At 39.4% G+C, this 24437-nt stretch overlaps 5 protein-coding genes and 1 pseudogene across 6 annotated transcripts; 2 read left to right on the top strand and 4 right to left on the bottom strand.

Moving 5' to 3' along the window:
• Positions 1 to 570: 570 nt before the first annotated feature.
• Positions 571 to 6923, bottom strand: LOC106441668 (putative nuclease HARBI1). Of its 2 annotated transcripts, none has more exons than XM_048765648.1 (2): positions 6419 to 6923; positions 571 to 4347 (listed from the first exon to the last, which is right to left on the bottom strand). In XM_048765648.1, exon 2 carries the CDS (start codon positions 3379 to 3381, stop codon positions 2032 to 2034), a length of 1350 nt encoding a protein of 449 aa, XP_048621605.1. In that variant the 5' UTR covers positions 3382 to 4347; positions 6419 to 6923; the 3' UTR covers positions 571 to 2031. The 2 variants fall into 2 exon arrangements, with proteins under 2 accessions (XP_048621605.1, XP_022563397.2); XM_022707676.2 differs by having other exon boundaries at positions 3559 to 4347; positions 6419 to 6904.
• LOC111208762 lies at positions 691 to 1542 on the bottom strand. Its single transcript, XM_022708190.2, has one exon. The coding sequence runs from the start codon at positions 1540 to 1542 to the stop codon at positions 691 to 693; it is 852 nt and encodes a 283-aa protein (XP_022563911.2).
• LOC111208761 (glutathione S-transferase T2-like) lies at positions 4657 to 5553 on the bottom strand. Its single transcript, XM_022708189.2, has one exon. The coding sequence runs from the start codon at positions 5551 to 5553 to the stop codon at positions 4657 to 4659; it is 897 nt and encodes a 298-aa protein (XP_022563910.2).
• A 2170-nt stretch (positions 6924 to 9093) lies between the features above and the next one.
• On the bottom strand, positions 9094 to 10723 carry LOC111209102 (annotated as a pseudogene).
• Positions 10724 to 11162: 439 nt separating this feature from the next.
• On the top strand, positions 11163 to 14510 carry LOC111209165 (telomere repeat-binding protein 5-like). The gene is made up of 9 exons (XM_048765647.1): positions 11163 to 11574; positions 11666 to 12281; positions 12368 to 12532; positions 12656 to 12715; positions 12800 to 12879; positions 12962 to 13203; positions 13277 to 13546; positions 13618 to 13681; positions 13818 to 14510. Exons 1-9 carry the CDS (start codon positions 11395 to 11397, stop codon positions 13995 to 13997), a joined length of 1857 nt encoding a protein of 618 aa, XP_048621604.1. The 5' UTR covers positions 11163 to 11394; the 3' UTR covers positions 13998 to 14510.
• A 775-nt stretch (positions 14511 to 15285) lies between these two features.
• Positions 15286 to 18032, top strand: LOC111208569 (scarecrow-like protein 14). Its single transcript, XM_022707712.2, has 2 exons — positions 15286 to 15433; positions 15532 to 18032. The coding sequence occupies exon 2, from the start codon at positions 15591 to 15593 to the stop codon at positions 17826 to 17828; it is 2238 nt and encodes a 745-aa protein (XP_022563433.2). The 5' UTR covers positions 15286 to 15433; positions 15532 to 15590; the 3' UTR covers positions 17829 to 18032.
• The last annotated feature ends 6405 nt before the right edge of the window (positions 18033 to 24437 follow it).

The following is a 24437-nucleotide window of genomic DNA, read 5'->3' as shown; positions in this document are numbered from 1 at the left end:
TATAAACCCTTGGCCACCAAGTCTGATTTTCCTATCTATTACAATAACAAATCAAAGTGAATATTCCTTCTTCCATTTATATCTAAATTGACTGAATCATATATTTTTTTCTTTTGCTAAAAATTGACTGAATCTTATTTCTACTGAAAAAAATATCGGTTAAATTACACTAGGAATTTTTCTGCGCTATGCGCAGAAATAATAATTTTAAGTATAATATTATTTTTATTTTAAAATAATATTTTAGCTTACATTTGAATACTAATGTTTTCTATTTTTAATTATCTGTTTAGAAAAAAAATAAAACCATAAGTATATTTTTGTAGTTTTATTTATTTTCATTTGGTTTAACAATTTTACTTTAATTTTATGTAAATTTCAATAGAGTTAAGACTACATTTTACAAAAATAAAATTTATATTATATTATATTGTTTAATGATTACTTATTTTAATATGTCGCTTTTCACCTAATTTTAAATATGTTTATATTCAAATATAGAAATTATAATAATATAATATTCATGCACCATGTACACTAATAATTTTAAATATAATATTATTTTATTTAATAAGTTTACATTTGGGTATTATTTTTTATATTTTAACTTCATCGGTATGTAAAAATAATAATACCATAAATGTATTTAAAAGCATAATTATAGATTTTGAGAGTGAGACACTAGCTATATTAGTTTTTTGAAATATAGCAAGGTAAGGAGCAAGTGAAAGGTGTTCTACAAAACTTCTGGTTACTGCCGATACCGACAATGGCAAACTCGTGCTCGGTCAACATATAGATGCAGTTTTTGGCTCTTCGGTTCAATTTAGCCGGGATACATATGGGTTCGGACCTAGAAAGTAAAATGCAGAGATCTCCAATGTCTTTCGTGTAAAGAGCATTCCCTTCCTTGTCTATCTTCAACAAAAGGAAATGGTCCCATACATTCAAAGTGGGTCTGCTTTGTGTGTACCACTTCAACATAAAAGTCTCATCGGTGTGTGACGACTCCACTAAGTAGTGTTGCTTCGTACAACACGACTCCAATCGCTGCCACGCCCTCTTTGTCATTCTCGGAATTTGATCTTCAGGAGGCTGCATCAGCATCTGCAGCTTTGGTTCCTTCATGTGTCTCACAAGATCCCATGATCTAGTGTAGTGGCCTCTAGAAGAGGGCATGGAGAACATCTCATCTCTCTTGGAGTACATTACATGGGAGGAGAAGAAGCTGGGGTCTGAGATCCTGATGTTGCTCCACGTGCAATCTCTCTGAGCTGGCCTACACAAGCTTAGCTGAGGTCCCAAGAACTTGACAGCCACGATGCAGTCTTCATCCTCTGGAGACGAAGAGGACATGGCTATGTTGGTTACTATTTGGGTTTGGTTATGAGGCAGAGTTTCAAGAGGAGGTAGAGGAATGCGTTTTGGGTTATTATCCGGTGCATGGAGATCTAGGTCATCTTGACACACAATTCCATTTTTCAAAGTTGCAACCCAGCCATGGGAGGCTCCTATGATTCCCACCTCCTTGAGTAACTCCATAGGCACCTTAAGAGGAGGAATTTTGATAGTTCCGATATCTAGATGTTCACATGCAGGGCCGGCTCAAACATACCGGAGGCCCTATATATGGCAAAAATAAAAAATTGGCCTTTTAATATAACAAAATTTTTATTTTTAAGATAAAACCAAGTAAGACCATGATTATTGCTAGGACTAATTGTCTGGTCCTTAGATTAATTTATTGTTATTTTGAGGTTAAGGACCAAAGTTAAGGACAATCCCAAAAAATTAGATTATTGGTAGGACTTTTTGATGTTTCTTAGTAATGACATATAGAATAAAAATTTAAAATAAGTAATGACATATAGAATAAAAATTTAAAATAAAACATATAACATTAAAATTGAAAACATGAGAAATTTACAAAATTGGGAAAAAAATTACAAACATGAAAAAATAAAAAAAAACAAACATTTTATTGAACTCATAGAAACTAAACGTTGGATTTTTTTTCCCGTCCAAGTTTTTCTAAACATTGTAGTTAGGGAGATGTCCAAATTTAACCCATATATTTTCAATCAAATCTTCTTTTAATTGTTGATGGCCTTGTCTATCCCGAACTTCTGCTCGACGACCCAATATAGTACCAAGACTTTTAGTCCTCTTGACTACAAATGTATGATCCACATCTTCTCCTTGTTGAAATTCTGAAGCGTGTTGAGTGTATGAATCTCGTTCATCTTCGACAATCATATTATGGAGTATTATACATGTCTTAATAATATTTCCTATTTTGTTTTTATCCCATAAATTAGATGGATTTCTAACAACGGCGAATCTAGCTTGCAGGACTCCGAAGGCGCGCTCAACATCTTTTCGGACAGCTTCTTGTTTTTTAGCAAATAAACAATTTTTTGGACCTTGTGGTAGTCGGATAGATTGAATAAAAGTAGCCCATTTCGGATAAATGCCATCGGCGAGATAGTAACCCAAATGGTACTCACTTCCGTTGACATAGAAATTGACTTGTGGAGCGTTTCCGTTAATAATTTCATCAAAAACAGGTGATCGATCAAGAATATTAAGATCGTTCATAGTACCTGGAGCTCCAAAAAACGCGTGCCAGATCCAGAGGTCCGATGAAGCTACCGCCTCCAACACAATTGTTGGTTTTCCGGTTCCTCGTGAATACATTCCTTTCCAAGCGGTGGGGCAATTCTTCCACTCCCAATGCATACAGTCGATGCTTCCAACCATCCCTGGAAATCCACGTTGTTCTCCAATGTGGAGTAGTCTTTGCAGATCCTCCGGGGTGGGACGTCTTAGGTATTCATCGCCAAACAAGTGGATTATTCCGGCGGTAAATTGGTACAAACATTTTCGAGCTGTTGTTTCACCAAGTCGCACATACTCGTCAACTGTATCAGCCCCACCACCATACGCTAATTGACGAATTTCTGCGGTACATTTTTGGAGCGGAGATAGACTAGCCCGTCCGACTGCATCTTCTGATGGCTGAAAATAGTCTACATATGTAGAGAGACGATGCACAATACGCAAGAACAATGGTTTGTTCATTCGGAACCGTCGGCGGAATATATTGGGTGGATATGTAGGAGTTTCAGAAAAATAATCATTCCAAAGCTTCATGTGGCCATCTTCTCGGTTTCTCTCGATAAAAATGCGTTTTTTTCGCTCTTTTGGTTCGGGAATAATATCAGGGATTTCAAAAAATTCTTCAAATAGGGTTTCAAATTCATCATCATCATCATCGTTGTGGTAATGATAATGGGATGAAGAAGCCATAAAAATTTTGAAAAAGAGAAAATATGTTTTGAGAATAGGTAGAGCAGTGGTGAATTTGAAAGAAAGAAACATACGCTTGTACTTATAGACTATAAGAAATGTAAACAAAATGACCCGTGATGATTATTGTATAACAAAATTTGAAAGAAAGTATCTGACTCTTTGATTTGCTAGAAGAGGTCACGAGATTTGTTTACGAGCAATGTGACGTCGGTACAGAGTCACGGGCTAGAAGAGAGCAAGGGGATGTCGGTACACTTATTTGGTCATTACAAAGTCATCACATCACAAACTAACACATTACACGGTCATGTTCATCACAAAGTCATCACATTACAAAGTCATCACACGGTCATGTTCATTACAAAGTCATTACACATAACTCATTCATTCGAAGCAAATAAAGCACATTACAAAGTCATGTAATAGAAAGGAGACCATGATTAACTAAACCATGAGCCACGTACCTATTAAAACTAACACAATAACGATTACACCTACAAAATATTCAAAGCCAAAGCCATTGGTAGACGTTGATTTCTTATTACCTAACTCAGACACTAGCTTTTCTACCCTTACCATTTTCTGCTCAGTCTCGTATTGGAGATCCTTAATCTTGTTAAGCTCTGTCCGGTAGTCGCTCATACCGGCAAGATAATCAACCTTCTCAGCCAACTGAAGTGTGTGAGTATCCCTGGCTCTCATCTCCTCCATTACAGCCACATCCCACCATTTCCAGACATGGCAATCTCCATCAGCAACATTTGCACACGTATAGTACAATCTACCTGGATCGTTTCTACTTTGAGATGTTGCTAGAAGTGGACGAGCACCGCAATAGCATGTTTGAGGGAAGCCGAACTCAACTTCGGGTTGAGGAGGGTACTGAACCGGCGCTTGCTGGGTGTCAATCTCAGCTTGGTCCTGACGAATTAGATCTTCTGTTTCGCTGTACCCACTGTCAGCTGTGTTGCCACCGTACTCCTCTGAATCAGAAGGCTGAGTATAGCTGTAATCAAGTCCCATGGATAACTTAACCTGCAAAAAAAAATAAGAGAAGGTAAATATTAGATTGACAAGCTTAACATCTAACCAAACATCAACATTCATCACGCTAATAACCGTTATTAGATAAGTAAAGCCTTCGAATAAGACAAGAAAAGCCATATAACGAAAGGAAGTACATTTATCAAGACATAGAGGGGATTAACATAAGAAGTGATTCATTAATAACGATAGACATAACGAAACAGGAACTACGTTCATCAAGTTAAAGAAAATACAAACTACTTAGAACATCATTTAAAGACATAATTATAAATTAGAAACGTAGCTAGGCTCTAATTCTCAGAAATAAGCAGCGAGAAGCTTATTTTTGACCACTTCTTCAGCCTCACTAAGTGGTTCTTTTTTGGCTAGAAGAGTGTCTAGAATAGCCAGCTTTGAGAGTTTCTCCTTCATCGCCAAATCCTCCTTCTTCATCTCCCAAATGGTCGTATACTCAGCCATAGACTTCCCCTGACCATTACTCCTTTTTGCTTTAGCAGCCTTGATACCTATTGGTCGAACCTCATTATCACCAACATTTGTGTGAGAAGTTTGGGAACTTTCCCCACCAGATTTTCTCTTTGAAGTGCCGGGGGGTTTAGGAGTGTTAAGGCTAATCCATTTCTGTTCATGCCTCAACACACACCACGCATGTTCAAGGTTGAACTTCATGTTGTGATCAGAGTAGAATATTTGATGAGCCAACTTGAGAAGATCAGTGTCGTTCTGGCCAGAAGTCATTTGTCTCTCTGCTGTTGCAAATGCACCACAGAACTTGTTCGTCAAGTCATTTATTTTGTGCCACCTCTGCTTACAATGGAGATGCTCTGTCATCACACCACCCGCTCTACCGTGAGGACTTGCTTTGTAATATGCCTCAACACGTTCCCAGAAGGTCTGTGCATTTTGATAGTTTCCAACAACAACATCCTTAGATGTGTTCAGCCAGCCACTTATCAGAACCTCGTCCATAGCAGGCGTCCATTTCTTTCTCTCCCTACGCTCCACTGGTGTGACTACAGGTTGATCTGGCACGTCAGGTTGTTGGGAACTGAAAGGGGGGATTTCCGATGCTCCAAGGTTCACACTAGAATGAAAACTTCCATAAGGGTAGTTTTCATGGTTAACAGTTTCGTGTTGACTGTTAAGAAGTCCTATATAACTAGAAGACTGCGAATATGGATACTTTGAAGCCATACCAATACGAACAGAGAAGAGATTATAGAAGAGAAAGCGGATAAGATTAAAGGCTTTAAGATGATAGTGGAGAGATAGTAGATTGCGTCGATTATAGAAGTATGGTTGGGGTTTAATAGACAAAATTTAAAGTGTGGTAATAGTAAGCCACATTATGACTAACCATTAACCACCAAGGTCTTATCAAAAGTTATTACAGATACAACAACACTAAACCTATCAACTGTACTTTAACTAGCTCATTAAATTCAAAGTGTATTTGGTTTCAATCGAACTAACTCTAACCTTAACTCTAAATAATCAGATTCAATAGAAACGAGAGTCTCTAAATTATCAGTCTCAATATTTCCAAAGAATCATATGCAATTCTTGATACAAGTTAAACCGAAAACAAAACAAAAAAAATTCAGATAACATGGAGAATCAATATATAACAGGAATTCAAATGATACTAAATGAAATCAAGCATCAAAGCCAGCTATTTTTTTTAATGAAATCAAGCATCAAGCATCAAGGCGTTTGTACAAGCAAATTGCAGTCACAAATGACAGTCACAAACAAGCAAATCGAGTATCAAGCATCAAGGCGTTTCACCAACCACCAAGGCGTTTCACCAAGCAAATTGCAGTCACAAACGACATTCACAAACAATCAAATCAAGCAAATCAAGCGTCAAGGAGTTTGTACAAGCAAATTGCAGTCACAAACAAGCAAATTGCGGTCACAAGGCCAGCTAATTTTCTTAATGAAATCAAGCATCAAGCATCTATGCATGCAAGGAAGACGAAACAAAATTAACAAAACCGTAATTCTATTTCATTTACAATCACAAACGACAGTCCCATGAAGAAGGAGGAACACATACCTCGTTTAGGTTTGAATCGCCGGAGAAGCGTCGATGAGGCAGCAGATCGATTGGGGATGTCGATTCGTCCTTGAAATCTCCGGAGGAGCTTTCGCCATGACGGATCCCAGAAACGGAGGATACAAATCGTCAATGACAACAAAATCATCTAAATCCGATGAAGAAGGAGGAACACATACCTCGTTTGGGTTTGAATCGGCGGAGAAGCGTCGATGAGGCAGCAAATCGATTGGGGATGTCGATTCGTCTTTGAAATCTCTGGAGAGGCTATCGCCAAAACTATCGCCGCGGAGAAGAGAGAATCAGGAGAAGGGTGAAAAAAAAAGACACGGTGCGACTTTCCCAACCCTATTTCGACTCCCAATTGAATGCTGCCACGTCCCTCGTAAGGACGAAGCCCAACGTCCTAAATTAAGGTCCGTTTACAATGTTATTCGGTCTTTTTGATTTATTTCTCGACCCAATATTAATAAGGACGGGCTTTGGGACGAACGATAATCGTGCCCTAAGACTACGAACCTTTTTTTTCTTAACTTCTGCTATTTTATCTATTAGGTTGTCTAGATTAGTAATTAATAAGTACATTTCTATAACAACTTTTTGTATAAAAATCTCATAATAGTGTGCTTCTAAATATTACGCATGCACATGTACGCATGTTAGTCAGCAACTACCATATAATAATGCATACGTGAACGTATATAAAATGTTTATATAATGAATATTATAAATTTTGCATAGGTTAAAAATACGGTAAGACGTTATAATAACTACAAATATAGTTAGACCAAAGAAAAACTACAAACATATCACTCATTTTATTTCAATGTAAAATCAAAGAAAACGAAAAGACTTACAAAACAAAACAAAACAAAAAGACAAAATCAATCATTCATTGGTCCAAATTAAACCGATCAAATTTATTTGTTTTAAAACGTGTACTAATCGTAAGACTCATAAAGCCCAACTTTTTCTTAAAATAATTTTGTTGTCTGCTTCCTTTATACTTAAAAAGAACAATATTATGATCTGTCGAGAACAGTATGATAATTTGTGTACATGGGCCCCTTTGTCTTTGGGCCCTGGGACGGGTGCACTGCTCGCCCTTGTCTCTAAGCTGGCCCTGTTCACATGGTTCAGCACCTCTAACATAATAGATCGGGTAAGACGTGAAGCACCGAGAAGGGGTGAGGTTTCTCTGCGAAATGATAGTTTGTAAAATATACCAAATATACGAAAGCAAAAAAAAAAAACATCCTTTGTGACTAGACACAGAGAAGGAGGTAGCTTACTCGGTGGGATAGCTTGAGCCGCCTGAGAAGATAAGACATGGCTGCTTCTTCTTCTCTTCTTTTTTGGAGGGGTAAAGGCGATAAGAACATAAAATCTTTTCTAATGGACACGTTAATATATAACCCTTGGCCGCTATTTTCCTATTACTACTCTAATAATAATCAAGGTGAGTATCCTTTCTTCCATAATACTTTCAGGAAAAAAAAACTAATTACACTTAAATATCTTCCCGCTCCTTGGATCAGGGAGAAAACATTATACCAAATAACTTGTGGTACAAGATTTCTTGCATTTTTCATAGGCTCAAATAGCTTTCGCTTCGTTATTGTTTATAGACTATACAATGAAGGTACGGAAATTACGGGGGGGGGAAACTTATTTTTATTTTGCTGAAGTATAACTGATGATATCAGCCCTCTGGCCTCAGCATTTGATTTCATCTTGTTCACCTGGATCTCCCATGAGAGAAACAGGACATCAGATGGATTAACTAAGCAGATTTTGTCCGCTGAAATTGCCATTATGGCCTCACCCAACTCTGGTTAGATTTTAATAGAAATTGTGTTTCATCAAAAAAAAAAAAAAAAGAGTCACATCTTTGTTTGTTTTTTTAACATATACAATTTTACAGCCAACAATTTTATCTGTCTTATGAAGATTCACGTCTGACTGTATCAGTTGAGCCGCCCTATTGGATCCACTTTTGACGGTACTCCTTGCGTCATGCTGTAAATCTCTTATAAGTTGTTTCTCCATTAATTCACATAAATCGAAACTCATACCTCATGGTGTACAAGCATTAATAAAACCCTTGATCAAACCAGTGGACCAAGAGGGCTTCCACCATCTCTGTTTGTTTAGCTGAGAGTAATTGGAAATATACGAGAGCTTAAGCAAAAAGTGCAAAAATGCAAATTCAACCAATTCCATGGGACATGGCATAAGTTCATCAGTGACACTCCTTCAGCTCGTTAATCTTTTCATCTATATGTTTGAAAGATACTCTGTCGTGTGAATATGTTTAAAAGCTTAATCTTATCCAAAACCATGATTCATATTTCTATAGAGCTTGATGATAACGAACTGAGATAAAATCATCTTATTACACATATTAGTTCTGATCTTGGTATTAATGGTTGGGCTTAACGTTTAATCAAGAATAAACTTAAGCAACTTTTGGAGAAGTATCACTGCGATAAAATCATCTTATTATATATATTAGTTCTGATCTTGGTATTTATGGTTGGGCTTAAGGTTTAATCAAGAACAAACTTAAGCAACTTGTGGATAAGTATCACTGCAGAATAAGCACAAGGCCCTGTTTTCTATGATGTTGCAGAATAAACTCAAAAGTTTTGACTCAAAGGAAGATGAAACAAATATTATAATTTGAAACCTCATTAGAGTTTAGATATTGTAAGCTGCCAAAAAAATAAAGTTTACAAATTGTAAAAAGACCAAAGGCACAAAGCCAATACTACAAAAGACCACACACATTAAACAGTGTCACACAAAGTCCACCAAAAACAACGAGCATGCTTAAAAGAGGTCAGCCAAAGCATCTAGAAACCCAGGTCCTCGCCTGTGTCAGAATAGTCACTTGCAGCTGAGTAATTACCGTAATACTCCTCTGACATTTCATCGACATCAGAGACGCCAGAAGGGTCGTCATCAACCGGGTCATTAGGGCGTCTCAAAACTTTGATCCTCTCGTAACACCGCCTCTCCATATCCCCAACAATGTCAGCATTGATGCACTGGCGTAGATCAAGATATTCCAGGTTAGGACACCTGTCAAGAATGGCGTTTAAACCGAAGTTTGTTAACCTGTTCCCGAAAAGCTGGAGGCGGGTGAGTCCGGGCATCGATTCAGCGATTGCTAGAGCAACATCATCACAGTTGTTCCCCAATGTCATCTGATTTGGACAAGAAGACGGGACAATAGATTCCAGAGGCTCTCCTGATAATGAGCAGTAAGAAACCTCGAGGACTTCAAGCAAAGGAAGTTTCGCAATGACTTCTATAAGTCCCTCGTTTTCTATTAGATAGCACATTGCGAGTTTAAGGTTTCTCAGCTTACTTGAACTGCAAATTAGCTATGTATACAACGTTAGAAAAACATAATCAAAAGGACAAGAAGCAAGCAAGCCACAGTTACACAAAAACACTCTTTCCTAGCATCTCAATAACTTCATAAGCATAACACTAATAGAATCAACTATCAAGTGGATGTTTTCTTTTCTAAAATGGATAGGGCAGAGGACTAACTAACAGTCACAAATCTGCTCCTTGTAATTCAACCCAGGGTCGGTCCTGAAATTTTGGAGGCTTGAGAGATATAGTAAAAGTTTCGATAAAAAAAAGTTTATTTTTACATTTTTGGTGACTTACAGCCATGCATATAATTTTTTTTCTAAAAATTTGGGGCGTAGAAAAATGTTTCACTTGGCTATGTCTATTGATGCAGCAGATTGAAAGAGACTACGTACTGTTTAAAACAGTAATAACACAATGTTCCTCTACGACCAAGTCTGTTCACTAAACCTAGATTTGCTAGCAACCAAGGGAGAGAGAGGGACGAAACCTATCGGCGATGTAATTGAGGAGATCGGGGAGTAGCGAAGTGCCAAATCTCGATCTCAACCAACCCGCCCTGGCTACGATCAACTGCGTGGCGGCAAATCTTCTCCAACTCGTGACTGCTACCTCCCATGTGTCCCACGTTGCGCATGTCAATCTTACTCCACGTCAAGGGGTCTTTACAGATTCGACGCCACGATCTGCACACTTTCTGCGCGCTTTCCAGTTTCTCGATCACGCCGAGACGGTTCAGGATCGATGACGTCAGCTCCGGCGGAAGCTCCAGCCAGTTTGGATATTCTTCTCCTTGATTCATCGCTGTCGGGAGCGCAAGACCTAAATGATCAAAAAGACGGAGCAAAAGCAGTTACAAGACTCCCCTTTAACTAGCATAATCTGGTGGGGCCCCTCACGATTTCACTAAACTAATTTGGGTTAGGCTTCTAAATATTGGGCTTAGGCCTATATTATTGATGAAGAGTGAAGAATCGTATATTCATACTGATGAAAAGAGGGAAAGTCATATATTCTACAATCATATTGGTAGTTATCAAAAAGGAAACTCCGATATTGATAATTAAATATTCTTCACGTAATATTGTTTTTCCTCTTTTTTTAATATAAAACTTGATTGAGCTTTATAAAACTTCATAGTAACTTAACTATTACAAACCCTATATTAATTGTCATAAATTGATTACAAACCTATACGATGGGGTGTCAAACTATGGAATAAATAACTATATAGTATGTGGATTTCGATACTTCAAAACTACTATGAACAAAATTATGAAATGAAGTACAATATTCTAATAAAATATAAAATAACTGAAAAGACAATAAAAAAAAAGAATGGCATGGCTTGGACTAAAAAAAAAACTTACATGGCTTTGTGACTCCACGTTTTTGTCGAAGTTTGTGTGTGGTTAAAAAAACGCGCACGATCCGACAGAGACTCCATGTGTCAGAATCTTGTGGAAGTTCGTGAGACAGTGATGGGTCACCCAAGAAAGAGAAGAAGAACAGGTCTTCAGGGTTGAGGTTTACTGGTTTTAGCCGGTTATTCGCTCTTCAGACGCGTCCTGTGTTACAGGTATAAGACCATGGGTTTAAACCCTTATCACATCCAGTACTTTTGTTTGTTTCCACACAAAGAGGTTTTGAAAAAAAAACAAAAAAAAAAGAGAAATGCTCTTATAATCATGGTGTTGCAAACGAGACTAGATTATGGATTCAATGGCTATGAGGTGCCTCCCACACCTCGAGCTGCAAGATCCCCAAGAGTAAATAGATTCTTGTACTTATCGTGTTCCACAAGTTTTAGGTTTTAATGTTAACAATGATTTGTCTTTTTGTGTTTGTGGGTTTTGCTAGAAGAGTGCTTTCAAGAAGAAAAGCGAAAACAATCAAATATCATCGTCCTTCGATTTGTTGGCAGCAGTAGCTGGAAAACTACTGCTTGAAAGTGGTGGGGTTTCTTCTTCCTCAAGTAACAACGCCTCGGGAGATAATAATGAAGATCGGTGTGGGGGTAAGAAAGAACCAGACGATCAAATGGTTGTGGAAGAGACTCATTGTGATCATCATCATGATAATAATGCTGAAAGGAGTTTCTTTGTCTCTGAGATCCTTCCAAAAGCTCGTGAAATGGAAAGCTTCAATAGATCTCCAAACCCTAATAAAGATTTCCTATTTGGATCTACCTCTGGTATCACTTATGAATATTCCTCGGAGAAGCTTGGAACTCAAGAATTAGCGTATGAGGAAGCCAAGATCCACAATGGTGATTGTTTTAGGTCAGATACTAATGACAAGAAACCAATGCTTGAGAGGCTAAACTGTGAACCAGAGTTATCAAAGAACAAGGATAAGCATCATATAGATTTACTCAATGGTATGGAAAATAATGATGGAAGAGTTAAGAAAGTTCTGTCTTCAAAGTATTGTAAAGTCTCTTCAAATCAGAAAGATACAATGGTAGCTGGCTCAGGTAAGCATGTGGACACACTTGTGGGCTTGTCATATGTTCTTTTATCTGTGTTTTTGTTAACTTATGAGTTATTTGACGATGTTTAGACTTGGACTTGAAGCCTGGTTATTACAGCAAGAAACATTGTCTCAAAAGCTTAAGATCGGAGAAGAAGTATCCAATCAAGAAAAGAAGATACTTTGATGGTTATACAGCCTCACAGTCAGAAGAAACAGTTAGAAATGAAGGCCTTTCTGGTTCACCTCGAAAGGGTATAATCAGAAGCTAGTCATTTAAGCTTCAACCTCAAAACTACATCATGATAATTAACCTCTTTTTTGGTAAAATGTTAAATACATGATAATGATAATTAACTTTGAGCTTTGTTTCTACAGCTTTTCTGTCAACCATAGCTTGTCAGAAGCAGCCAGCTTTACAATCAAGAGATTCTCATGGTATCTTTTCTTTATTAAGGTTTTCTTTTGTCATCACTTGGTGTTTTTGTATTGACTTTGTTCATTTTTGTTTCATGTGCTTAGTGAAACTTGGAATCAAGTCATTTAGGGTTCCTGAACTTTCCATTGAAGTTCCAGAGACTGCTACTATTGGTTCCCTTAAGGTTTGTTTTTTTTTCTTAGAATTTTCTGGAATGAGTCATTCATATATTTGGATAATAATGCGACTTTGCTTCTCTTTGCTAGAGGACAGTCTTGGAAGCTGTAACCACTATACTTGAAGGTGGATTATGCATAGGTGTTCTTGTTCATGGGAAAAAGGTTAGAGACGACAATAAAATGCTTCTTCAGACAGGAATCTCTCTAGACACTCTTTCAGATACTTTAAGCTTTTGTCTTGAGACCAATCCTCCACAATCCACAAAACCACTTTCTCCTAAAGATTCTGATTATATGCGTCCGTGTAACGTACCTCACACTCTAACTAAGTCAGTCTTACTCCAAAGATTAATGTTTTCTTCTTATATCTTTGGTGTGATAATGTGTTTGTTTGTCCATTAGGTGTCTCCCAACACTGGGGAAACATGCTAAACCAAGTGACTCTGTTGAAAGTGACCTTGACTCCAAACCCTCTTCACCATTTAGGGCTAAACCCGTCTACTCCAGAGCCTTGATTCCTGTCTCTCCTCCTCTGCATGCTCAGGCTTTAAACGTAGTCCCACATCGGAAACCTAAGCGATCTGAGGTGGCACAGCGTAGAATACGTCGACCTTTCTCTGTTGCGGAAGTAGAGGCGCTTGTTCAAGCTGTGGAAAGACTTGGGACCGGAAGGTAACTAATTTGTTAATGTTACACCAAACTAATATTGGTCCAATAATATTTATGTGCATATTTATCTGCAGGTGGCGTGATGTAAAGCTGAGAGCGTTTGATAATGCAAAGCACCGGACTTATGTTGATTTGAAGGTTAAATATATATATATATATATATATATATATATATATATATTTTTTTTTTTCCTTTTATAGCTCAGACTGTATATGAGGTATGTTTTTGTTTGTGTAAGAAGTAATTATCTTTTGGTTTTGATGTGAATGATAGGACAAATGGAAGACGCTGGTGCACACAGCGAGAATATCACCGCAACAAAGGAGAGGTGAGCCAGTTCCACAAGAGCTCTTGGACCGGGTACTAATGGCTCATGCCTACTGGTCCCAACAACAGGGAAAACAGCAGTTGCTAGAGGGACCCCAGAAGCTTGAGACCAGTCTTGGTCTTTAGAGGGAAAAAATGTCATCTTCACGGCGTGAGAATGGACATATGAACCAGCTTTTTTTTTCTTTTCATATATACTTAATTATTTGTTTTGTTATGTCATGTATTTGAAAAGAATCATTGTATAAGAAAAAAAGGAATGGAAGGTGGGTGGTGAAGAGAAGATAATAGAGATGAATATATATATGTGAAGTCTTGTGTAATTGTCACAGTGCTTGGTAATATAATAACATGTTTATTCCCTTTGTTGACTTACAAATTATATAGATCATTGAGATACTTTATCCAAGGAATCGTGTCTTGCATGCTATTCAAGTTTTTGGATTTTATCAACACATCCGTCGTATACCATCAAAAGTTGTCTAAATTTGCATGTGGAGAAAGTGGAGTATGTTGATGAGATAATACAATATAAACTTCATTTGTTACGTTTCATAGACATGTGGACCAAGACAGACATGTAGCTTCGTGATTTGTACTAGTTTTTTTTTTTGTTTTCCTAGTGTATGGGTTAATAAAACATATGGTAAAACGTATATGTTTAACCCAAAAAATCAATAGGGTGGTTGAGATAAAATGTGTACAAGCAAGCATCATTGAGAATGAATGTGTTGGAGTTGATAACAAAACATACAGAAAAGTTCTTGTGATATAATGCTAAACCATTGAGTAGTGTCCATACACATGGCTGAGATAGCTATAGAAGCAAAGATTCCACGACAAGAACAAAAGGTTAAAGAGTTTATACGAGGAAATGGAACATAATATATGCAGCAATAATGATTTCGCGTTGGCATTTTCTGATGGCTAGCACACACACTTTTTAGACGCAAAATCAAAGAGAGAATACGATGGAAGATTCTTTAGGGATCTCATCTCATCGTCGATGAATGGAGAGAAATAATTGGACATGTCATTTTCACAACTCCACATCTTTATGAAAAGTCTACACCATTGAGTTAAATCCTTTTGGATCGATATGTTTTCATGTGGCTAGGATTAACCCAATGGGAATAGAAAGTATACGTCTCAATAGAGCGCATCCATCCAAAGTTAAATGATAAAATCATGGTCGTCACTGTAAAAAATAGATTTTTTTTTTGTTTAGTCAAAAGTAAAAACAATAAAACAATAAAACAGTGAAAATTGTTGTCTGGATACGGAAAGATTCTCATTCAGACATGAGGAAATTTCCTGAATCGACTGATTGCCGTCAAACAAAGAAAAATCAAAAAGGGCATATTATTTTATTATTATCCTCTCATTATTTTATTAATTAATTTATAATATCTTCTTTACAGTAAAAACAATTAATCTCACATCACTGCTTCTTCTTATCTTTCATTTGCTCCTCCTCCACTCTCTCTCCTCTCTCTCTAAAGTCCAAACCTTTTCCCCTAGCTCAAGCTTCTTCTTCGTTGGTCATCTTAGCCCACAAAGAGGTATGTATGCTGATAACTTCTCTCTAATCTTTATTTGTTTTGTTAATTATTATTCTCCTCTATTCACTGCTCTGTTTTTTTTGTTATGATTTGATCAGGAACATAAAGTCTCCACCTTTAGTTGATCTTTCTGGTGATTTTTTGGGTTTGTGGATCCATGGGTTCTTATTCAGGTGGATCCTTAGATGGGTTTGATTTCACTAGCGAGTTTGATAATTTGCCTGCCTCAAACCAAACCGTAGATTTATCTGATGGGTTCTATCTTGATGACCCTCTCTTAAATTTCGTGTCTTTCGATCATTCCTCTGCTCCTCCACCAGAGCCTTATCCTCAGAAGGAGAACAGTAACAACAACAACGCTGCTGCTGAAACTGCATCAGGAGATCGCTTGTCATCTCCATCTGATGACTCTGAGTTCTCTGACTCTGTTCTCAAGTACATAAGCCAGGTGCTTATGGAGGAAGACATGGAAGAGAAGCCTTGTATGTTTCATGACGCTTTAGCTCTTCAAGCCGCTGAGAAATCTCTCTACGAAGCCCTTGGTGAACAGTACCCTTCTTCAATGGACCATGGAGCTTCTTACCCTGAGAAGTTAGCTGAAGATAGCCCTGATGGTTCTTTCCCAAGTGACTACGCAAGCACCACCACTTCCTCTGATTCACACTGGAGCCTTGATGGTTTGGAGAATAATAATAGACCTTCTTGGTTACAGACGCCCTTCCCTAGTAACTTTGTGTTCCAGTCCACTTCTAGGTCCACCAGTGGCGGTAACAGTGCATCTTTCGGGTCGAGCATGTTCAAAGACAGTGAACTGGCTATGCAGTTCAAAAGAGGAGTTGACGAAGCGAGTAAGTTCCTTCCCAAATCTAGTCAGCTCTTTATAGACGTTGAGAGTTACGTCCCAAAGAACTCTGGATTCGACGAAAACACCTCTGAGGTCTTTGTCAAGACGGAGAAGAAGGATGAGGCAGAGCATCCTCCTCCTCCTCCTTCCAACAGTAGATTGACTGGGAAGAAGAAAAGTCACTGGCGCGACGAAGACGAAGACTTGGCTGAAGAAAGAAGCAACAAACAGTCCGCTGTTTACGTCGAAGAAACCGAGCTCTCTGAAATGTTTGATAAGATCTTACTATGCGGCGGCACCGGGCAGCCTGTGTGCATTACTGACCAGAAGTTTCCAACAGAGGCAAAGGCTCGTGGAAAGAAATCAACAGCTACTACTACTAATAGTAATAGTAAAGGTTCCAAGAAAGAAACTGCTGATCTGAGAACTCTCTTGATACTCTGCGCACAAGCTGTATCAGTAGATGATCGCAGAACCGCCAACGAGATGCTAAGACAGATACGAGAGCATTCCTCTCCTCTAGGCAACGGATCAGAAAGACTAGCTCATTATTTCGCAAACAGTCTCGAAGCGCGGTTAGCTGGGACCGGCACGCAGATCTACACAGCGTTATCTTCCAAGAAAACGTCTGCAGCTGATATGTTAAAGGCTTACCAGACCTACATCTCCGTCTGCCCGTTCAAGAAAGCTGCTATCATATTCGCTAACCACAGCATAATGCGTCTGACAGCGAACGCCGACACCATCCACATCGTGGATTTTGGGATCTCTTATGGCTTTCAGTGGCCTGCTCTGATCCATCGCCTCTCGTTCAGACCTGGTGGTCCTCCCAAGCTGAGGATCACTGGGATAGAGCTTCCTCAGCGCGGGTTTAGACCGGCTGAGGGAGTTCACGAGACGGGCCATCGCTTGGCGAGGTACTGTCAGCGTTACAAGGTCCCATTTGAGTACAACGCGATAGCTCAGAAGTGGGAAACGATCAGAGTAGAAGATTTGAAGATTGAGCAAGGAGAGTTTGTAGTTGTGAACTCTCTCTTCCGTTTCAAGAACCTTTTGGATGAGACAGTTGTTGTCAACAGCCCTAGAGACGCGGTTTTGAAGCTGATAAGGAAAGCGAACCCGAGCGTCTTCATCCAAGCGGTCCTGAGTGGGTCCTACAACGCGCCGTTCTTTGTGACCAGGTTCAGGGAAGCCTTGTTTCATTACTCGGCGCTGTTTGACATGTGCGACTCGAAGCTGGCGAGGGAGGACGAGATGAGGCTGATGTTCGAGAAGGAGTTTTACGGGAGGGAGATTATGAACGTTGTGGCTTGCGAAGGGACGGAGAGAGTGGAGAGGCCCGAGACTTATAAGCAGTGGCAGGCGAGGGTGATACGAGCGGGGTTTAAGCAGCTTCCGCTCGAGAAGGAGCTGATGCAGAATCTGAAGCTGAAGATTGAGAACGGGTATGATAAGAATTTCGATATTGATCAGGACGGGAACTGGTTGCTTCAGGGTTGGAAAGGTAGAATCGTGTATGCTTCTTCTGTTTGGGTTCCTTCTTCTTCTTGATAGAATGTTCTTTTCTTGTGTACCAAGTAGCTCGGTTGGGTTTTATGTAGGGATGGATTGGTGTTGAGAGTTAGGGTTACTATTTGTTATATGGTTTGTGACATAGCGTGTGTAAGAGAGTGTAGCGTAAGAGAGAGGAGAGTGTGTACTCTATGTTCACGCAATATTATGTTGCATAAATAATGGAAAACTAACTTTTTAGAATGTCTTGTTTTATAAAGTTGTGTTGCATAAGGCTCGAATGTCACTAGGCCTGGAATTTTGAAAATTTTCAGTTATTTCGGTTCGAAGTTTGGTAGGTTTTCTGAAAAAAAATTGGTTTTCGGTTTGATAATCAGTTACTTCGGGTTTCTTCGTACAAAGACAATATATCATGCCAAATTTTGAATTGAAATAAACAAACTAATTTATTCAAATTTATTCAAAATTGAACAAAACTAAAGAAAAATCTAAAAATTTGGTAGAATTTGCAAAATTTGCAAAATCTCCTTAACACAAAGGAAAGCTGTAAAACTTGAGACCATAAGAGTATAATTACATATCAAATATTCCACACAATAAAATAATGTAAGAATACAAACTTTTGGTCTCTCTTAATCTACTTTGTATTATTGACCAGAAACATGTATTAAATTACCAAAACACTTTTTTTTTTGTCGTCAACAAACAGACTCATATAGACTATGCGAACCAAACTGGTAGTTCCGCATCCATGTGAACGACAAAAGACGATTGTTTCCTTGCACATCGTGCTAGGCTATCCGCCTTTTGGTTCTCCGTCCGGGGTACATGAATGATCTCTGAACTAATAAAACTTGTCTTCAGTATCATTATATCGTGCAGGTAACTCTCAAACGCCGGCCATTCCTCCGGTTCCGAAACCATCTTCACCAATTGAGTACAATCCGTAGCAAATGTAACCTGAAACTGATGCAAATTTCTCATGCATTGCATTGCCCATATCAATGCTTCCATTTCCGCATGAAGAGGTGACAGACATGCCCTAGTATTCCTAGCCCCCAACAAACTCTGGAAACCTTCGAGTGTACTATACCATCCTTGACCTGAGTAAGACTCTTTGTCTTTCCAGGAACCATCTATAAAGTACCAACGACCTACCCTCAGCTGACGGTACAAACCCTCACCCTGTTGTGTTAGCTGTTTTGTCTTCAACACCTGAGCTTCCGCCCAAAGCGTTGATTCGGTTTCCGCAAGCTTAATTGTCTCCCTTGGGTCAATATCCAAATTACTGAACACCTTATTATTCCTTCCTTTCCAAATATACCATAATAACCACGCAAAAAGATGATCTTCCATCTTCGGGAGTACCCTCCAAAATAGGTGATCCATATTCGTAAAAAGCGAGCTAATAGGAAAGTAAACTGGGTTTGACGGTATCTTTGACAAGGCCCAAACTTGTTGCGCAGGAGGGCACTCAAAGAACACGTGGTTTATTGATTCCTCCTCAGCTCCACATCTAGCACAACAAATATATCCCCTTATTCCTCTTGCGTGCAAATTCTTCTTAACAGCAATACATCCGGATACCAATTGCCATAAAAAATGTCTAATCTTCGTAGGACATCTTACGTTCCAGCAGAACGCTTTTAGACTATCCACCGTGGGTCCATAAAACTCTGGTGGTTTAGCTTTATCCGGATATACCCGTTCTAACTGATATCCTGACTTGACTGAATATTTCCCATTCTTTGTAAAGTTCCAACCATCCTTATCCACCATCGGATTCCTACTCAAAGGGATGCTTTCAATAATTTGAGCATCCACCAAATCCCAAATTAGTTGCACGTTCCAAGTACGTGAAATAGGATCTATTAAAGAATCCACTGTGAGGTCTTGATAATTGTCATGTTGATTTTTATTTGCTGGTCTCGGACGAGTGGTTGGGAGCCATGGATCAGAGATAGAGGATCCCGTTCCCACCCTTTTGATTAGTCCTTTGTTAACCAGAGATCTAGCTGATACAATACTCCTCCACCCATAGGACGGTGAGTATGAACGGATCGGTTCCAGGGGTGATGCATTTCTATAGTACCGTCCTTTAAAAACTCGAGCAAACAGTGATGAAGGCTTCTCCATCAGCCTCCATAATTGCTTTCCAAGCATAGCCGTATTAAAATCTGTAATATCCTTAAAACCCAAACCTCCTTCATCCTTGTTTGTACATACTTTGTCCCATGACTTCCAGTGCATGCCCCTTGTGTTTCCTCCTGGACTCCACCAAAATTTGGAAACCGCACTCGTCAACTTCTTCACTGTTGCCTTGGGTAACCGATATATAGACATCACATGGTTAGGTAAAGCCGTAACTACTGATTTAATAATTACTTCCTTTCCACCTTTAGAAAAAAATCTAAATGTCCATCCATTAAACCTATTATTCAATCGGTCATGGACAAAACCAAAGACCTGAATTTTGGATCCTCCTATATTTTCCGGCAGACCCAGGTATGACCCCATCCCACCTAAATTATGTATCCCTAGGATGTCTCTCAACTCTTGTCTAGCGGATTCCTCCACCTTATGCCCAAATTGTATAGAAGATTTCTGAAAGTTAATCAGTTGACCCGACACCACCTCATATTCCTTTAAGATTCGAAGAATTGTCTGGCATTCTTCCTTCTGTGCCTTACAGAAAAAAAATACTATCATCTGCAAACAACAAATGAGAAATCGAAGGGCTAGCTCTAGCAACCTTCATGCCCGTAAATTGATTACCCCTTTCAGCCTTCTTAATATTCACAATCAAAGCCTCAGTATACAAAATAAAAAGATAAGGGGATAATGGATCCCCTTGCCGTAAACCTCTTTGAGGAATTATATTTCCCCGCGGCTTTCCATTCAACAATACATGATATTAAACCGATGATATACATCCTATGATTAATTTAACCCAATGCTGATCAAACCCCATCTTAAGAAGTACCGGTTGAATAAAATCCCACTCCACCCGATCATACGCTTTACTCATATCCATCTTAATCGCCATGTATTTACTTTGACAAGCCTTATTTGTCCGCAAACAATGAAACATTTCCTGTGCAATAAGAATTTTATCCGAAATCAGCCTTCCTGGCACAAACGCTGATTGTGTCTCTGAAATTAACTGTGGGAGACATGATTTGAGTCTCTGACATAAGACCTTCGAAATAACCTTGTACCATACATTACACAAACTAATCGGCCTCAATTCAGACATCCTAGTAGGCCTTTCCGTCTTCGGGATCATACATATATTGGTAGTATTTAGCCTTGGATCCATCACTCCTGTAACCAGGAAATTATTAACCGTCTCAACCAAATCACTTTTGATAATATGCCATGCGTGTTGGAAGAAAAGCGCCGTCATCCCATCCGGGCCCGGAGCTTTCTCCGGATGCATCATAAACAAGGCCTGCCGAACTTCCTCCTCCGTTGCTAACCTTAGCAACCCATTATTCATTTGTGGAGTAATTGACGGAACTATTTCCTCCAAAAAAACCCTCAAATTCAGAAGGAGAGGTAGTGCTAAACAAATCCTCAAAATATTCAACCGCCACCTTTTCTACCCCCTGTTCTTCTTTTATCCAATTACCAGTTTCATCATGAAGGCCCACAATTATATTCCGAACTCGTCTTTGTTTCGTCAAAGCATGATAGAACTTAGTGTTTAGATCTCCACACGAATACCACCTATTTCGAATTTTTTGGTGCCAATATTCCTCCTCATCCTTATAAGCCTCTTGTAATTTCCTAGAAACTTCCAAAATCTCCTCTTGTGTCCTATTATTATCCGATTGGACCACTTCCAGTGCGTTTTGGAGATTCTGAATTTTTAGTGCGTTTTGGAGATTCTGAATTTTATCTTTTCCATATGGTGGATTATTTTTCCGCCACGCTGCAATTTCATGGCGACAATTACTAATTTTGGAAACAAAATCCCCTGACTGTCCTTCATTATTTTCCAGCCAGCCTGAGGCTATTGACTCCATGAGTCCATCCTGTCCGATCCAACGTTTATCGAACCTAAACTGCCCCCGTCTGCGATATACATTATCCTCTAAAACTGCCACCACTGGCCGATGGTCAGACGCTACCATCCCTAAATACTCGGTATAAGAGCAGGAAAAAGCGTATGCCAGTCTTCATTTGCTAGAACTCGATCTAGTCTACATCTGATCAGCACCGCCCCCTTTCCTTTTCCCCTTCTCACCTGCCATGACCATGTATTTCCTCTAGCTAGAAATTCCAACAAACCACAGTTTCTAATCATGTCATTGAAAGTGACAAAAGAGTTTGGGCTTCGTAAAGATCCCCCATGTTTTTCATGATTTCCGGTGATCTCGTTTAAATCCCCAATAATGAACCAAGGGTCTGTTCGCGATAACCCATACCTCGTCAAACGTTCCCATACTTGTTCCCTCAATTTTTGTACCGGTTCACCATACACAAACGTGAGGTAAACTGTCTTCCCAAGAACGACGGCCTCTACATCAATCATTATGTTACTCGAATAAAGTATCTGTACCTGAAATTCATCGTTGTAAAAAAGCGCTAAACTCCCACTCCTACCATTTGGATCCACTGTCACCAGACGATCATATCCAAAATGTGATTGAACTCCTTGAACGAATTCTAAATCTTGCTTAGTTTCCGATAAGAATAAAAAACCAAGTTTATGTTTATACCAAATTTCCCGAAGATAACTTATTATCCAATGACTCCCCATTCCTCTACAATTCCAGCTTAGGATTCTCATAAAATTTTGTTTTGATCATACTCCCAAGAGCTAGAGAGTGGGGGATTGACGATTCCCAACCATCTGAAATAACTTAAACTCCCAACCCTCCAGTCCAAAAAATGTTGCCCAATAACCTTGGAACAATTTTCAAACTTGTCCCTCCCGCAACTCCAACTACCTGTACCAATTTGTTGCCCATGAAACCATGTCCATCCCCTCCAATAACCAAGACCTTGTAACAGTATTGTACGATCAATTAGCCATACATACCCGAACAAATAAGCCATGTACCCACCTAAGAACCCCAGCGGTACTAGACTGAAATGATCACCCAAATTGAAACAACTAAACGTGCCAGGCTCACCGGCCCACGACTCCACTACACCCACCACCAAACCGACCAAAGCGACATACCAATACAAACCTACCAATCCATACTGATCACTGATATTCCAACAACATAAAAATACCTCAAATAAAACCAGTGGAAACAAACAATGTAATATCTGAATCAAAATCATAAGCCAATATTCCAAAATATCATAAATATTCCAATGCTTCCAATACTTCACCATAAAATGATTACAAAGCATCAAAAATACACTCGAAAATAAAACCAAACCCAAAATCTTAACCGTAAACATGAGATAAATGCTCATCGAGCTTATTAAAAACCATAAGCCCCCAGACCCCATAACCAAAACCCCGTACCATGCATTCTCTTTTAGACCACTCTGATCCATAAAATCAAACCTTAAAGTTGCCAGATTTCAGGTTTGAAGCTCCCTTACTCTCCTGTTTTTTGCGCCCATCACCCTGACGAGTGCTAGCCTTAGCTGCAGCACGTTTAACTAATGCGTTTGCAATCCGCATCTTATTGCTACCTACTGAGTTTCCTGTAGGCTTGAAAAACCTCTTACGAGGTCTTTGCTGCTTCGCTAACTCCTCTGTACCCCGCCCCCTCTCTGTCTCCACCTCGACAGTTGTCTCAACCAATGACGCTACATCCTCCTTAACCATACTCGCCTCCTCCATTTCCTCCTCAGCTGCATCATCTAAATCGTCAGCGTCATCCATGTCAGTGCCGTGCTCGAGGAGAACCGCCTTGATCTCATCCATTTCCATCACATACTCATCATCAACCTTATCTGATTTTTCCTCAACCAGAGCTTTCAGAGCTTGTAGCCCCTTCTCCGTATCAACTGGGTCAGAGATCGCTTCTGCACCCCTCGCTTGAGTATTAGACAGCTCCTGCTGAAACTGCTGAGAAGCCAATTTCATAGATGCCTCCCCTATGGCGATGATCTCCCCCTCTTCTCTATCCTTCTCCCATGAGCCACTACGATCATGGTACTGCTTTTCCTGACCAGAAGAGACCCTGGAGCGTCCTTCCTGATTCCCTGATCTTGGTCCTTCTCTACGAGCCCCCCTAGGGCGAGAGGCGCCACCATCTCCTCGATAATTGCCACGGTAATTAGAATTCTTCTTGTTGCTCCTCTCCGGCACTCTTACCCATTTAGAATCTGGTTCCTCGAACATCTTTCCTTTTCCCTTCCCATAATAGTCTCTACTGTCTCTCTCTTTGGTCAGATTGCCTCCGTTTCCGTTGATAACAACCCCCTTATAGCTCCTGGCCCGATCCTCATGCTTGCCCCCATCATACCCCCCCCCCTCCATTTCTTTCTCTAGTTTCCTGCTTCCTCTCTGGGCTCTTCGTGGAGTTCTTCTTGTCCAAAGGACAGATGTCATCCTTATGGCATAAACTGTTACAAATCTTACAGTAACCGAAGAGTTTCTCGTACCGCAAAGATATGAGAGCTTCCTCCCCCTCGTAAAACTCCCCACCCTTGAAATCCACCGTCGTCTCTAAG

The sequence above is a fragment of the Brassica napus genome, chromosome C8, assembly GCF_020379485.1.
Source record: "Brassica napus cultivar Da-Ae chromosome C8, Da-Ae, whole genome shotgun sequence".
Classification (NCBI taxonomy): Eukaryota; Viridiplantae; Streptophyta; class Magnoliopsida; order Brassicales; family Brassicaceae; genus Brassica; species Brassica napus.
The sequence above is the reverse complement of the archived record's forward strand: the minus strand, read 5'-3'. Positions and strand labels throughout refer to the sequence as shown.